This window comes from Silurus meridionalis, chromosome 7, assembly GCF_014805685.1.
Source record: "Silurus meridionalis isolate SWU-2019-XX chromosome 7, ASM1480568v1, whole genome shotgun sequence".
Lineage (NCBI taxonomy): Eukaryota > Metazoa > Chordata > Actinopteri > Siluriformes > Siluridae > Silurus > Silurus meridionalis.
The window spans coordinates 24955870-24968851 of record NC_060890.1 but is presented as its reverse complement, the minus strand read 5'-3'; the positions used below and the strand labels follow the sequence as shown (position 1 = coordinate 24968851).

At 36.5% G+C, this 12982-nt stretch overlaps 2 protein-coding genes and 1 long non-coding RNA gene across 5 annotated transcripts; 1 reads left to right on the top strand and 2 right to left on the bottom strand.

Annotated features, from left to right (window-relative positions):
* Positions 1-324: 324 nt before the first annotated feature.
* LOC124388445 (natural killer cells antigen CD94-like) lies at positions 325-5916 on the bottom strand. 3 transcript variants are annotated; one of them, XM_046853060.1, is made up of 6 exons: positions 5550-5916; positions 5354-5464; positions 4011-4151; positions 3265-3425; positions 2443-2564; positions 325-1367 (listed from the first exon to the last, which is right to left on the bottom strand). In XM_046853060.1, exons 1-6 carry the CDS (start codon positions 5581-5583, stop codon positions 1235-1237), a joined length of 702 nt encoding a protein of 233 aa, XP_046709016.1. In that variant the 5' UTR covers positions 5584-5916; the 3' UTR covers positions 325-1234. The 3 variants fall into 3 exon arrangements, with proteins under 3 accessions (XP_046709016.1, XP_046709018.1, XP_046709015.1); XM_046853059.1 differs by having other exon boundaries at positions 329-1367; positions 2440-2564; positions 5550-5912; XM_046853062.1 differs by lacking the exon at positions 5354-5464 and having other exon boundaries at positions 327-1367; positions 2440-2564; positions 5550-5913.
* On the top strand, positions 4722-12286 carry LOC124388444. The gene is made up of 7 exons (XM_046853058.1): positions 4722-4991; positions 8426-8630; positions 9599-9678; positions 10556-10628; positions 10881-11195; positions 11308-11622; positions 11972-12286. Exons 4-7 carry the CDS (start codon positions 10592-10594, stop codon positions 12100-12102), a joined length of 798 nt encoding a protein of 265 aa, XP_046709014.1. The 5' UTR covers positions 4722-4991; positions 8426-8630; positions 9599-9678; positions 10556-10591; the 3' UTR covers positions 12103-12286.
* Positions 7079-8446, bottom strand: LOC124388446. The gene is made up of 3 exons (XR_006926416.1): positions 8319-8446; positions 7993-8116; positions 7079-7253 (listed from the first exon to the last, which is right to left on the bottom strand). It is a non-coding gene; the product is annotated as an uncharacterized LOC124388446 (long non-coding RNA).
* Positions 12287-12982: the final 696 nt, after the last annotated feature.

The window sequence follows — 12982 nt, the reverse complement described above, 5'->3', positions numbered from 1 at the left end:
TCAGTTTTTTTTACGCTTTTCACAGGTCTGTGTAGGCATTTACTATACTTTTTCTTCCTATTCCTGTTTGTTTGTGAACTAATTGCTGCTGAACTGCACTTTATTTTGCGATTATTGTCTCTTCATGTGTTAAATTGAGCATTTATTGCACAATGGTGAGTCAAAATATCTGTCGAAATTTTTTTTAATAAAAGAAATCCTATTTTACATATTGAGGAGGAGCACGATAAAGAGAACGATAGCAGAGTTTTGTTTTTATTAGAAATCTCTTCGATTTATTATTATTGAATGGCATTTGCATGTGTACATGTGTATTATGTATATATATATATATATATATATATATATATATATATATATATATATATATATATATATATATATATTCAGCATAAGGTATATAATGGGAAATATACACGTCAAGACATATTATAGACTATTGAAATAAATAAAATAGCATTTAATTTTTTAAAAGTAAAACAATAAAGCGAGCATCTCTACCCTTTTTTGAAAGCGGATGTAAAAATCCAAGCTAACTATATATCAGTGCTGTGAAAGAGGGATTTGTGACCATGGGATTTGGACATTGAAATGATTTTAGGGTGTGATCAAAAGTTCAAAAGTTCATGGCTTTTTCCTGATTGGAACTGGCTTAAAAATAAAAAAGATGAAGCATGACACACAGGGATTAATCTTCAGATCACTTTATTTGCTGTTTCTGCATATATCTAATCTCACTACCCAACAATATCCATGTGATATATAAATAAAAATGTGTAGTCAACTCCAGAAGTATTGGCACTTCATTTATAAGCGAAGAAAGAAGATGAACATTCGAGCTCTTTAACATCATCAGGTGTCGCTGGAAATACAACTGGAACTCTACGTTGAATGCATATGAAATGATAAATCTAATAGTTTGCTCATAATTACAATCAGTATGAGGAAAACCATGTAAAATGTACTGGAGAACATGGACGCCCATCACTGATGTTTGACTATATATGGAACTCTGAACATAATGAGCCCTAACATACACCCAAACCAACAGAAAAACTTTTTATATAAACGACTATTTTTATATGACCAAGTCAGCATTATTTGACATTATAAAAAGATCCTTTGTGGTGTTGTTTCATCCAGGAATACATTCTTGATTCATTATTTTTTTGCTAATAATATTAATATAATTTTCTTGAATGGTGCGAATATTTTTGGAGCTGATTGAAACATTTTAAAACTCTGGTGGCACCATGGGTTTCTTACAAAGCCAAGGACTGTAGGACATGCAGTCAGATGCAAACACACTTCCATCCCCTCTCAGGTCTGCACAGTCTCTGTGCTCCGAGTCCCACTGCACCTTTATGCTAAAAACACACACAATATATATATATTCGATTCAAATATTTAACTATTTAACTGTGATTAATCACATGATTGTCATGAGTTAATTTGTGATTAATCATGATTATTTTTATCTGTTTTAAATGTACCATAAATTAATACTTTTCAAGGTTTCAATACTTTAATCAACGTGCGCAAATATTGATGCTTTAAGCAAACGTACGTTTATTATTAGTGAAACGTACATTGTAATGTACAACGTTACGCTCTTGTAAATGTTTCAAAGTAATTACGGTGTTTCAAATGACAAAACATCAGGACACCAAACGAAACTTTTTCTATGTTTCCACACGGACGGTTTTAATTGCCGGATGTGTGCATCATGGCGGATTTTGGTGCTTGATTTGAGACTCGGCGCATCAGTAAAACAAATACTTAGTGATTAAAAATAATTTTTGGTGGAGTTTATAATTTTTCCGTTATATCTGAGTAAAGACGGGACGTCGTGAATAAATGCGTGTTGCGCTGAAATATATATTTATTTGTGGACACCTGCCCATAAGATTGGTATATGCTTTTTAAAAATCCAATGTTGCTGTTATAATAACCTCCACTCTTCTGGGAAGATGTTCCACTAGATTTTTTAAAATGTTTTGTGGAGATTTGTGTGACATTCATTCAGACACAGGGGTGTTAATAAAGACAGGTATTGATGTAGGTGAGGTGAGGAGGCCTGGGGTGCAGTCGGTGTTCACATTCATCCCAAACTTCAATCAGGTTGAAGCTCTATAGCAGGAGATCTTGCTATAATACTGTTCATTGACTTTAGCTCTGCGTTTAATACAGTCCTTCCCACTGTTCTTTACGATTCGCTGACACTGAAGAATCCTTTTATGAATATTTTAATAATTAAATGAATAATAAAGTAACTACATGTTGTTATGATCTGTTTATTCTTCTACTGACATGTATAAATGTCATGTATATACATATTGATGCCACACATGCCATTGTGTGCAGTGTTACTATCAAAAATTTAAATGTAATTAGAATTTATTTAAATCTAATTAGACAACTACATTATAGGATACTTACAACCTGTGGTTTTGTAACAGAGTTCCATCCTGCCATGCCCACACCCCCTCCACCTGAGCGTCTGTAAGGCCGAGCCAGAGAAATGGCATCTCTTCAAACCTGCTCAGCAGACTGAGGATAAACTCCTATCATAAAAAAGATTTGAATTTATTTAATTTGAATAATAGAAACCCGTTGAAAAGGTAACAATGTGATGCAAAATAATTGTGCATTGTGGCATTTGTATCGCCATGCTTCGTTTTTACAACAAATTTCTATCAGTACAAACTGATTTATTTATTGATCATTATTAGTAAATGTTCTATACTTTTATATAGAACATTTTCTATATAATGGTTTAGAAAGTGACCAATAATTTGTGAACAATATTTTCTATGTAGATCGATTTTTTTCTCAAAATTTCTCAATTTTTCTTTCCACACTGCTGCTGCTACGTGAATGTGACGTATCACAACAGAGTCACATAGAATACAGATTAACATGGCAGAGGTAGAGCTGCATCTTCCTGGAGACAGAACAGGAAAAGAATGTCTGGTTTATCTTTTTCCTTGTTTGTGAAAAGGCCATGCATTAGAAGTTAGAAGGCTCTTAAGTAAATTGATGATTTGCTGTCTGTCTGAAGCAAAGAAATAAAAGTACACTGTACCATATCGAATTGTATAGCATCGTATTTCTTCCCACTGAATCGCATTGTGTTGAATCGAATGGAAATCGAAATCGATTGGTGTGCAAATATTAAGGATGATTTGAAAAACGCTCCAAAGCAACTGAGAAAAACTGTAATCCTTCTTTCATTTTGATCTCTAACACAAACGCCATTCTCACCATCTCGGCTTCATGCTGGAAGACGGCCAGGCTGGCGTTGTGCTCAGCACAGTACTCCACACTTTCCACCCACTTACGGTCTTCCTCCAGTCCTGCTGAGATGAAGTAGCAGTGACCCTTATATCTGTGCCATGTCTTGGGGCAAAGCTGGCATCGAGAGTCTAGACGACCGAGAGAAAATATAGATGCTGTTTAACGGTTTGTGAGTGAATCACAGCGTCTGGTTTGGGTAGATAGAAGGAAAAATGGTTGGTTTAGGGTTAGGATTAGGTTTAAAACAGTGTTGAGGTTAGAGGTTTATCGAACCGAGGGGTTAGTTTTAGGGGATTTTAGATAGGGTTAGGGTTAAAAGTGTAGGGTACAGGTTGGAGCTTAGGGCTGGGGTTAGTATCAATTTTATCTATCTATCTATCTATCTATCTATCTATCTATCTATCTATCTATCTATCTATCTATCTATCTATCTATCTATCTATCTATCTATCTGTGTGTGTGTGTGTGTGTGTGTGTGTGTGTGTGTGTGTGTGTGTGTAGACTTGAGAGGAAGAGGGTCTTTGTGAAAAACACATGGACCCACCAGAGTTTTAAAATGTTTAAATCAGCAGCAAAAATATTGGCACCATTCAAAAAGGGCTTGTAAAAAAATCGAAAGAATGAGGCAGTCATAAAAACAGTGATTTTTCTGTTGATTCTATTGTGTGTTGTTTTTTTATATTTATTGATTAAAATGAGAAAGTGGGAGAAACCTGTAGTGATGTTGTGCAGGAGCTCTGTGAGTCTCTGAATTTCTGCATGAAGCTGTAACTTCTCTCCATCGGTGCTCTTCTCATCTTCATAAACTGGGTTTAGCTTTGGGCCTCCACATTCTCCAGCATTGACCCTCAGCACTGTAAAACCATGAGAGAGGGAGAGAGAGAGAGAGAGAGAGGGAGAGAGAGAGAGGGAGAGAGAGAGAGAGAGAGAGAGAGAGAGAGAGAGAGAGAGAGAGAGAGAGAGAGAGAGAGAGAGAGAGAGAGAGAGAGAGAGAGAGAGAAAATGAGAGAGAGAGAGAGAGAGAGAAAATGAGAGAGAGAGAGAGAGAGAAAATGAGAGAGAGAGAGAGAGAGAGAGAGAGAGAAAATGAGAGAGAGAGAGAGAGAGAGAGAGAGAGAGAAAGAAAGAGGAATAGAATAGAATATACCTCTACTTTCTATCTAAATTTGAAGAGAAAATTATATAAAATCCTTTAATAAGACAAGTTGTAATTTAAATGATTAATACTTATTATAATTAATTGTACAATTATGCAGTATTTATATCACATTCGGAAATCAAGATATCATTCATTCATTTAATATTTTCATCAAATATATTTTTATGATATATCTTTATCAGTAGGTTTTGGATGAAATACATTTAGCCATGTCACATTGTTCTTCACAAGTTTCTGTTTACAGATGGAGAACATGAGATCTCAGGAATCCAGAACCAACATGGCTCCCGTTCCCATTGGTCAACACCATGCAGTTCCGTCTTCACTGCCGTTCACACATTATTACAACAAGACGATAAGCCGTAGCTCACGTCTGAGTTCTGTAAGCGTTATTCACAGAGCAAACAGACATCTGGAGTGACGTCTATCATGGACCGACCTGCCCAGTCACCACACCTCAATCCTACTGAACTGCTCTGGGATCAACTGGATCACAAGGAAGGAAGACATTTCCAACTAGTGAAGAAGATCTTTGGTGAGTTTTACAAGAGGCACCACAAAGAGTTTCAGCTGAACGTTTGGAGAAATTAAGTGTCTGGATGCTGTGTGTGTATGTGTGTGTGTGTGTGTGTGTGTGTGTGTGTGTGTGTGTGTGTGTGTGTGTGTGTGAAGCTGTTCTTCATGCTAAAGGAGTCTGGATATTTATATTTGTTTGGTCAAAGTCAGTCTTCATACCATTACATGACCTGATTTTTCACTTAGGCTTTTTATTGCAGTATTAAACGCAGGTTAAACTACAGCATATGATTGTCGCTACTCTTTGTAAAGTACAGACGAGGTTTGTGTTTTCAAGACAATAAAAAGATAAGATTGAGATTTACTGTATATCAGACTTACAATAGTTGGCACATGCGATCAAAAGTCCTTTAAGTACCATGATGATGACAAAATGAAGAAACAAGTGCATTGGCAATCTGAAAGCTCCTCTATTAACCCAATACTTCTGATCTGCACTCACAAAAGATTAAAAATTAAACATTTCCAACAAGCAAAATGAAGCTCACAATGAAAAGTGCAATATGAGAGGAGGTACCTGGATGCCCTGGAGTTCTAAGAGGATCCTCCATCACGCTGGTTCTTCTTTTATATTAGCATTCGTTTTTTTTCTTTTATAATATGACAATAAAAAAGGCTTAACAATTAGTTTTATGGTCTGAAATCTCCTTTTCCGTCTTCTTACTTCATGTTTCAGCACCTCTTTTTCAGGAAGGGATGAAAAGGGTGTAGACTGTATTTGTGTTTTACTTCTGCTGTGACAAGAAACTGTGAAAACGACGTGTGCAAGACGCAAGACTTCTGTGAAGTAAAAAACTGTCACCCACTTTTCTGATTCTTGTGTACATTACACAACACAACACAACACAACAAAACACAACACAACACAACACAACACAACACAAGTTCCTCCTCGGGAGAATTCTGCATCAGTCTGTGTGTCTGTACTTACATCCACTCAGGTCAGTTCTATTTGTGAAGCGTTTATAACAATGGAACACAGTCACACAGCAGCCTTACAGACATAAATATATTAACAGTATCAATTTCTGTATGGACATTTGGTGTTGTGGATGAGTCTGGTTTCTCCTCATACCATCTCAGGGAGTTTTTCCTGCACCACAGTCACCACTGGCTTAGTCATCAACTTACTGGTTTTCTTAGTCGCTTTGGTGTTTCTCAGAACCGCAATAAAATTCTCAAAACTACTCGTTCAACCTCCACATCATGTCTTGTGCACATGAATAAAGCAATTTCTCGTTTTTTGGAACGAATTGCAAATTTTTTAGTACATTCGTTTAACGGATTGTGTTCGAGCGTTTGCTGTTTCCTACATTATCATTTGTTTCTGTTCATGTTGATCACAATATATTGTACTGGTTCTCAGTTTCAACCCCCAAAACATCTCGGTATCAGTTCATTGTACTTCATTGAGTGCGAAATGTTTAATCCAGTTGTCAGAATTGAGAAATTCACCCACTGGGCCACAAATATTGAGGATGATTTGAGAAATGCTCCACTGAGAGAAACTGTAATTACAGTCCAAGTTCAATTCAGTTCATTTCAGCTTTATTTGTAGAGCACTTTTAATAATGGACATTGTCGGAAATCAGCTTTGCAAAGATAAAGCGGTTATAAAGTTGGAATGTATAACTGCTGAAAAGTTTGTTCCTAATAAGTTTGAGTCTGATGATTGAGCCAGTAGCAACTGTGAAAAGGAGAAACTCCCTGAGAAGGTATGAGGAAAAACCTTGAGAGAAACCAAACTCACAAGGAAACCCATCCTCATCCTCAACACCGAATGTTCAATTATTACAATTTCATCATGGTTGAGTTCTACTGTTTGATTATGAGCACTTCAAATCCATCTTCATGTTAAATAAGTGTTTACCATCCACAGTAATCTTCTGAGTGGATAGAAAATAAGAACGTCTCTAGGTTACGAGTGTAACCCGGGTTCCCTGAGGGAACGAGACGTAAGGGAGAACTCATAAGAGGATGAAAAATGGCATCCACAATCCATCTGCTGAGCGTCTCCTGGTTTTCAGGGAGGTCTCTCCTCAAAAGGCAATAGCAGATGAACAGTTACTCCGACATTCTCCACAGACTTGTTCTGTGGACGTATATGTCCAGTGCGATGGAACTGTGGAGAAAACGTGTCACCGATGAGTTCTACCCAGCGACTTCCTCGCAAGGGGGGCAGGGTACTGTTGTTGATGCAGCTCGAGTTCCTGAAAGGGATCTGCATACAAGAGTAAGAAATAAGGATGGATCAGACAGGTCCAGAGAGCTGTGTGCTATGAATCAAATCCAAATCCAAAGTGAGACTACGGCAAGATCAAGGACAAGAAATCCATTTGGAGGCCGAGCCTTCACTTCAACATGGATCTCTTTGTGCACCAATGATCAAGCAATTGATCTTCATTTTAAAACTCTAATTCAGGACCAAATGTCAGGACCGAATCAAGTCCAAGTACAAAAACCATAAAAGCCTGACAAGAGCCCAAGTCTTTTCATTGCATTTTACCTGATTTACTACAAAATGTGAATAATAAAGCTTTATTACTACTAACTGGATGGGTTGATTAAATATTTGTTCCAGTTTATTTTAATCCAGACTTCCATATGCAGATCTTTAGCGAGGTGTTTCGGTCACTGATCACTGATCACAGTCTGCCTGAGATCTTTGGTACTAAGGGTTTTTCACTCATCATCTCCAAATGACCAGTTTTCAGTCTAAGCAGCTATTTTACTTCAGGAATAAATACTATATTTATTATGTAGAAATGATAGAATATTTAAATATAGAATATTTATTTCTTTATAATGCAGGATCTATATTGCCATCTAGTGGAAACATTGCAAACAGACACCTTTTAGTGGGATTTAGTAGGAAGTTATATACAGTGTTTTTGACAGTGATCTAGTGCAGTGTAAAGTTTAGTAGTGTGATGGTGGATGGAAAAAAGCTGTCTCTGAACCTGCTGGTTGTGGTGCAGATGTTCCTGTATCTCCTTCTTGATCACAATTTGCAGAGATTTGCGTTTACACTCAGTGGATAATCCATACCATAATGCAGCAGTTAAAACTCAGAAGTTAGAATCCCTGGGGACAGATATAGACATGTAGCCACTTATTCAATGTAGAATAGCCTTTATTTGTCGAACACAATATTAAAAAAAATGCTGTAAAGTGAGTACTTTTTTTTTTTTTATCATTGAACAAAATGGAAAGTAAATCAACAAGAAAAATCGAATCAAAAGCAATATTTGATGTGATCAATGTTTGGCTTTAAGTTCTTACTTACTTTATATACTTGCACAAAGTCTGGGATTTTGTAGCATCAGCATCAGGTGTATGATTAATCAATGATTCATTCAAGCAGGTGTTAATGGTCATTAATCTCCTATGTAGGTCGAAACAATCATGAACTGAAACAGGAACAGAAAAGCTGTGTAGAAGCTTCAAACTGGGTGAGGAACAGCCAAAACCTGTTACAAAGGTGAGGTTGAGAAAGACAGAGTTACCGGTCCCGGGTCATGAGGGGTCATGAGGGGTCATGGCACCATGGCAAGACTGAGAACAGCAACAAGACACAAGAACAACAAGCTGATACAAGGTACTGCATCAGCAAGGTTCAGTTCAATTCATTCTTATTTATATTGTGATTTTAACAATGAACATTTTCTCAAAGCAGCTTCACACAGATAAAGCAGTTATTAAATAATGTACAACATTTTAGAGATTCAGATGTTTCTGATGACACACAAGATCGCCTTAAGCGTATTGAACACGAGATCTCTTCTGATCTCTGAGGGGGGATTGACACTATTTACCAGTGCTGGATGAAGTACACAAACCATGTAGTTGAGTTAAAGAAGTAGAGATAAACTCTGTAAAATGTGACTCCAGAAAAAGGAAATTTGCTCCCTTTAAAATTTGACGAATAAAATACAAAAGTGTTTGCCTTAAAATATACTTAAATATCCGAAGTACTATGATTTATTATAGCTATAATCTTCCTATTATCAGTTTTTCTCAGTTGCTTTGAAGCATTTCTTGAATCATTCCTAATATTTGCAAACCAGTAAATTCATTTCTCGAAGCAGTTTCTACAAAACATTGGATTTCTACTGAATCCCTAATTCATATCTCAAAAGTGTGTGTGTCAATAAGATCAATGTTTCCATCAGATTGAAAAACCCCTTTGTCATTGTTCACAAACACGATCATCAACATGTTTAGTCGTGTCATCAGTATGATTCAGTGTTTCCAGATTATGGGCTTTCTAGGTTTCTAGATTATTGGTTTGGATTAAAGAGATAAAAAAATGCGTAGTTTTATTTTTTGTATTCACTCTCTAATTGATGATTCATGAGATTCACCTTTTGACACGTTTGACTGTTGACGTATAGTGTAGTTAAATTCAGAAAACCTGAAAGAGCTCGTTAAGCACAGTAAAGAATTCGATTTACTTCTTTACTGTCCTCCGCTGCTTTGAATGGTTCATGTTCAAAATGTTCTGATGTTGTGTATTTAAGTGTGTAGAAATAAAATGAAATTATGAAACAGTTCCCATGTTGTCAGGTATCTGAAGTGGTTAAAGAGAGCAAAGATGATGAAAAGGCGGGGGGGGTCCCTGGGAGAAGACGTAGAGTCCACAGTTGGTATGTGTTTGTGTGTGTGTGTGTGGGTGTGTGTGTGATTATGGGGTTCTCCAACGTGTATTTCAACACAAATCAACTGAGCAGCTGAACCAGTGATTCATTGTACAGCTTGACATCTGAACAGCTCGTATGGTGCATCGGTGAGTTTTTAAAATATAATTTAAAATCAATTTAATGCAATAAATCAAGTGAGTTGTTTATCTTTTAGTGTTTTATATATATATACTTACTTATACTTATATATACTATATATATATATATATTTTTACTGGGTTTTAGGAAACTCTAAATTACATTAATACATTCATACACATGATGTGATTTATACTGTACACCTGAGCAGGTTAGGGGTGAAGGTTTTGGTCAGGGGAACCTGCAGTGGTGGTGGTGGTGGTGGTGTAATATAAACTAACAACCAGTTCCCTATACGCAGAGGAGCTCTTTATCCAGAGCACACAGGCTGCCTGCACCTCAGCAATTTACGACTGCTTATAAAGGATCATAAGTGATGGATAACACTATGCCTGGGAACAGACCACAGCAGTCTGGCTGCTTAGAAGTGAAAAAGACAAAAAAAAAAAGATGCTTTCACGTATGTCCAAAATCTGTGAATCCTTATGTTTTGACTATTGAAGTACATCAGTGAGATTCATTAACATGTTTAATGCTAAAAGGGGGGCCTTAACCCTCCTCTGCTCAGGTGTAAGTCACTCTGGATAAGAGCTTCTGCCAAATGCCAAAAGTTCTTAACCTTAACCCTCCACTTCCTTATTCACTCACATTCACAACATAATCTGTAAATCTGAAAGTAAAATGTGCTGATCCCACTTGGGGATTAACAACAATATGAAACTTGTTTTTTTGTTCCTCATTACAGATGTAATGTACTGTAGGTGTGTTATTCTGAGACATCATGCAGTCATTAGGATCCCCTGCTATTGCTGTGCTGGGTGGGTTTTTTTTCATTTTTTTTTTTTTATTTAGTTTCATAGAACATTAAGTGTTTAAAGAACCTTTAAAGGTTAAAGGGTTTTACAGAACCATCCACCTTGTTAAAGAACCACTTTTTATTTTTATGGGGGTTCACAATCAACTGTGTCCAAAAAATGTCCTACAGATTAAACTATCAGTTCTAGACAGGTTAATCTAAATTGTGTCACATGACCAAAATGTGTGTTCTGATTTGCTCTGTGATCTATTAGTTTATCTGCTGATGCTTCCGTGTCAAGCCTTCATCATCAGAGAAGTTCTAGTGAAAGACTCTGTGACGTTCCCGTGTTCCTGCACTGGAAACTGTTCGGTGGTTCAGTGGAGTCGCTTCATTCCCAGTTACACCATTGTGGCTAAATGGAAGTGTCTTGGAGGACAGAATTTTCAGAAAAGATTTGAAATATCAGGAGATACCAGCAGAGGAGATTTCTCCCTGATGATCATCTCAGTAGCCTACAATGATGGCGGCTCCTACAGGTGCAGCTGTAATGGAGAAACAGTTAGTGAAGTGAAGATGAAGGTTCTGGGTAAGTGTGTGTCTGTAGTGAAGTATGAGCTGCTGCACTGGTACAGGTGGAGCTCTTACACAAAAGCACAGAAGTGAAGATAAACCATGATCATGATGTTTTTGTCTTACAGTGGCGACAGTTGTAAAGGTTCAGAAGAAGCAGAATGTCACCCTCCCGTGCTACGGAGACACTCGGAGACAAGATGTTAAAGATGTACAGTGGAAGAAGGATGGAGGAAAGGTTGTGCTGTACACTCATGCAAACAGATCAGTGACTACTGATGAAGCAGGAAGCAGATTTATGATGTCAGTAGAAGACTTTCTGGATGGTGATCTCTCTCTCCACATCAGTTCAGTTCACCTGTCTGATGCAGGAGAATATCGGTGTCTCCTCCATGATGAATCTCAGGATGGAGAACCTTCAACTGTTGTCCTGGAGGTAGAAGGTCAGTTTACCCACTGCCTTGAAGCGTTGTTACATTGTATAACCAGCAGGTGGAGCCAGAGTGTTATCAGCTTGTTTTATTCACTCAGTACAGTGTCAGTATTCTGATTTATTACAATAATTAGAATTTTCAGTCTACAAACAGAAGGTTTTGTTGAGCTTATTTTCTAAAAAGACATTTCTGTGTGTGTAGGTCATTTTTAAAAGATTGGTCACATACACACAAATATTGTACTTATTTTTATTTTTCAGTAACACAACAACACATGCGTCTTGTCCTCTAAAAAGCCAAACAGTTGAGCAACTTTGAAAATGTCTTTAAATAATCGAGTCTTTTATATTTTGATCAGGGCCACAACGTCCAATATTCACCTGCAGCCATGAGGTTATAGTGCTGCGTGTGCTACTGGGATCCATCATCTCTGTCTGCTTCATCATCAGCCTGGTCTTCATATCAAATTCATACAGGAGTCAGAGGTGACGTTATTGGTGTGTGTATTTATTGTCCTGAACTCATCATATGATGGTGTGTATGTGCACTTCATGTGATCTTGTGCATATGTTGCACCATGGTTCTAAAATGACACGGCATTCCAATGTATAGAACCATACAGGGTATAAAAATAAATCATACAAATAAATTAATAAAATCCTATTTGATGTTTTATTGGTATTTTTTTTCTCTTGTTACCCACACAGTAAATTAAACACGTCTGCCATAAAACAATACTTTATGATATATAAATAATACACTGCATCACTCCAGAATAATATATATTATATTTATTAAAAATATAAATAAATATATATATATATTTTACTGATTTTTTTTTATTTACTATTTTTTTTTTTTACTATTTTTGTTTTACTGATGCGCCAAGTCTGAAATCATGCACCGAAATCCACCACGATGGACACATCCGGCAATTAAAACCGTCCGTGTGGAAACATAGCCAAAGATATTTGTGCCAATTTAATTGATTACTTACCTAATCAATATAATAAAAGGTGTATTGCATTACGCTGATTTACTCTTTATTATTCTTAATTTATATTTAAAAAAAATTATATTATTGTATATATTTTAACAAGCAGGCATTTAATTTACAATTGTTTTTAAAATGTAAACTGCTAATCACAGTTTATCCTAATAATAAGGATAAACCGTGTTAATAAAAACAACAAATTTTACCGATCCGTGACTTAAAAACCGAGGTACGTACTGAACTGTGAATTTTGTGTACACCATGATTATCAGCATCATCTTCCTCATCTTCATTATCATTACCATCAACATCACCGCCATCATTGCAATCATCACCATCAATATCATTATCACCATCAACATCATCTTATTCTTC

Excerpts from the sequence above, each read along its gene's own strand:
- LOC124388445 (XM_046853059.1), bottom strand. The coding sequence starts at position 5,583 with ATGGAGGATCCTCTTAGAACTCCAGGGCATCCAG. Across the intron at positions 5,465-5,549 it reads TAGAACTCCAGGGCATCCAG|ATCAGAAGTATTGGGTTAAT; the intron begins GTACCTCCTCTC and ends TTGTGAGTGCAG. Across the intron at positions 4,152-5,353 it reads GATCGCATGTGCCAACTATT|TGCTGAGGGTCAATGCTGGA; the intron begins GTAAGTCTGATA and ends ATGGTTTTACAG.
- LOC124388444 (XM_046853058.1), top strand. The coding sequence starts at position 10,592 with ATGCAGTCATTAGGATCCCCTGCTATTGCTGTGCTGG. Across the intron at positions 11,196-11,307 it reads AGTGAAGATGAAGGTTCTGG|TGGCGACAGTTGTAAAGGTT; the intron begins GTAAGTGTGTGT and ends TTTGTCTTACAG. Across the intron at positions 11,623-11,971 it reads TGTTGTCCTGGAGGTAGAAG|GGCCACAACGTCCAATATTC; the intron begins GTCAGTTTACCC and ends TATTTTGATCAG.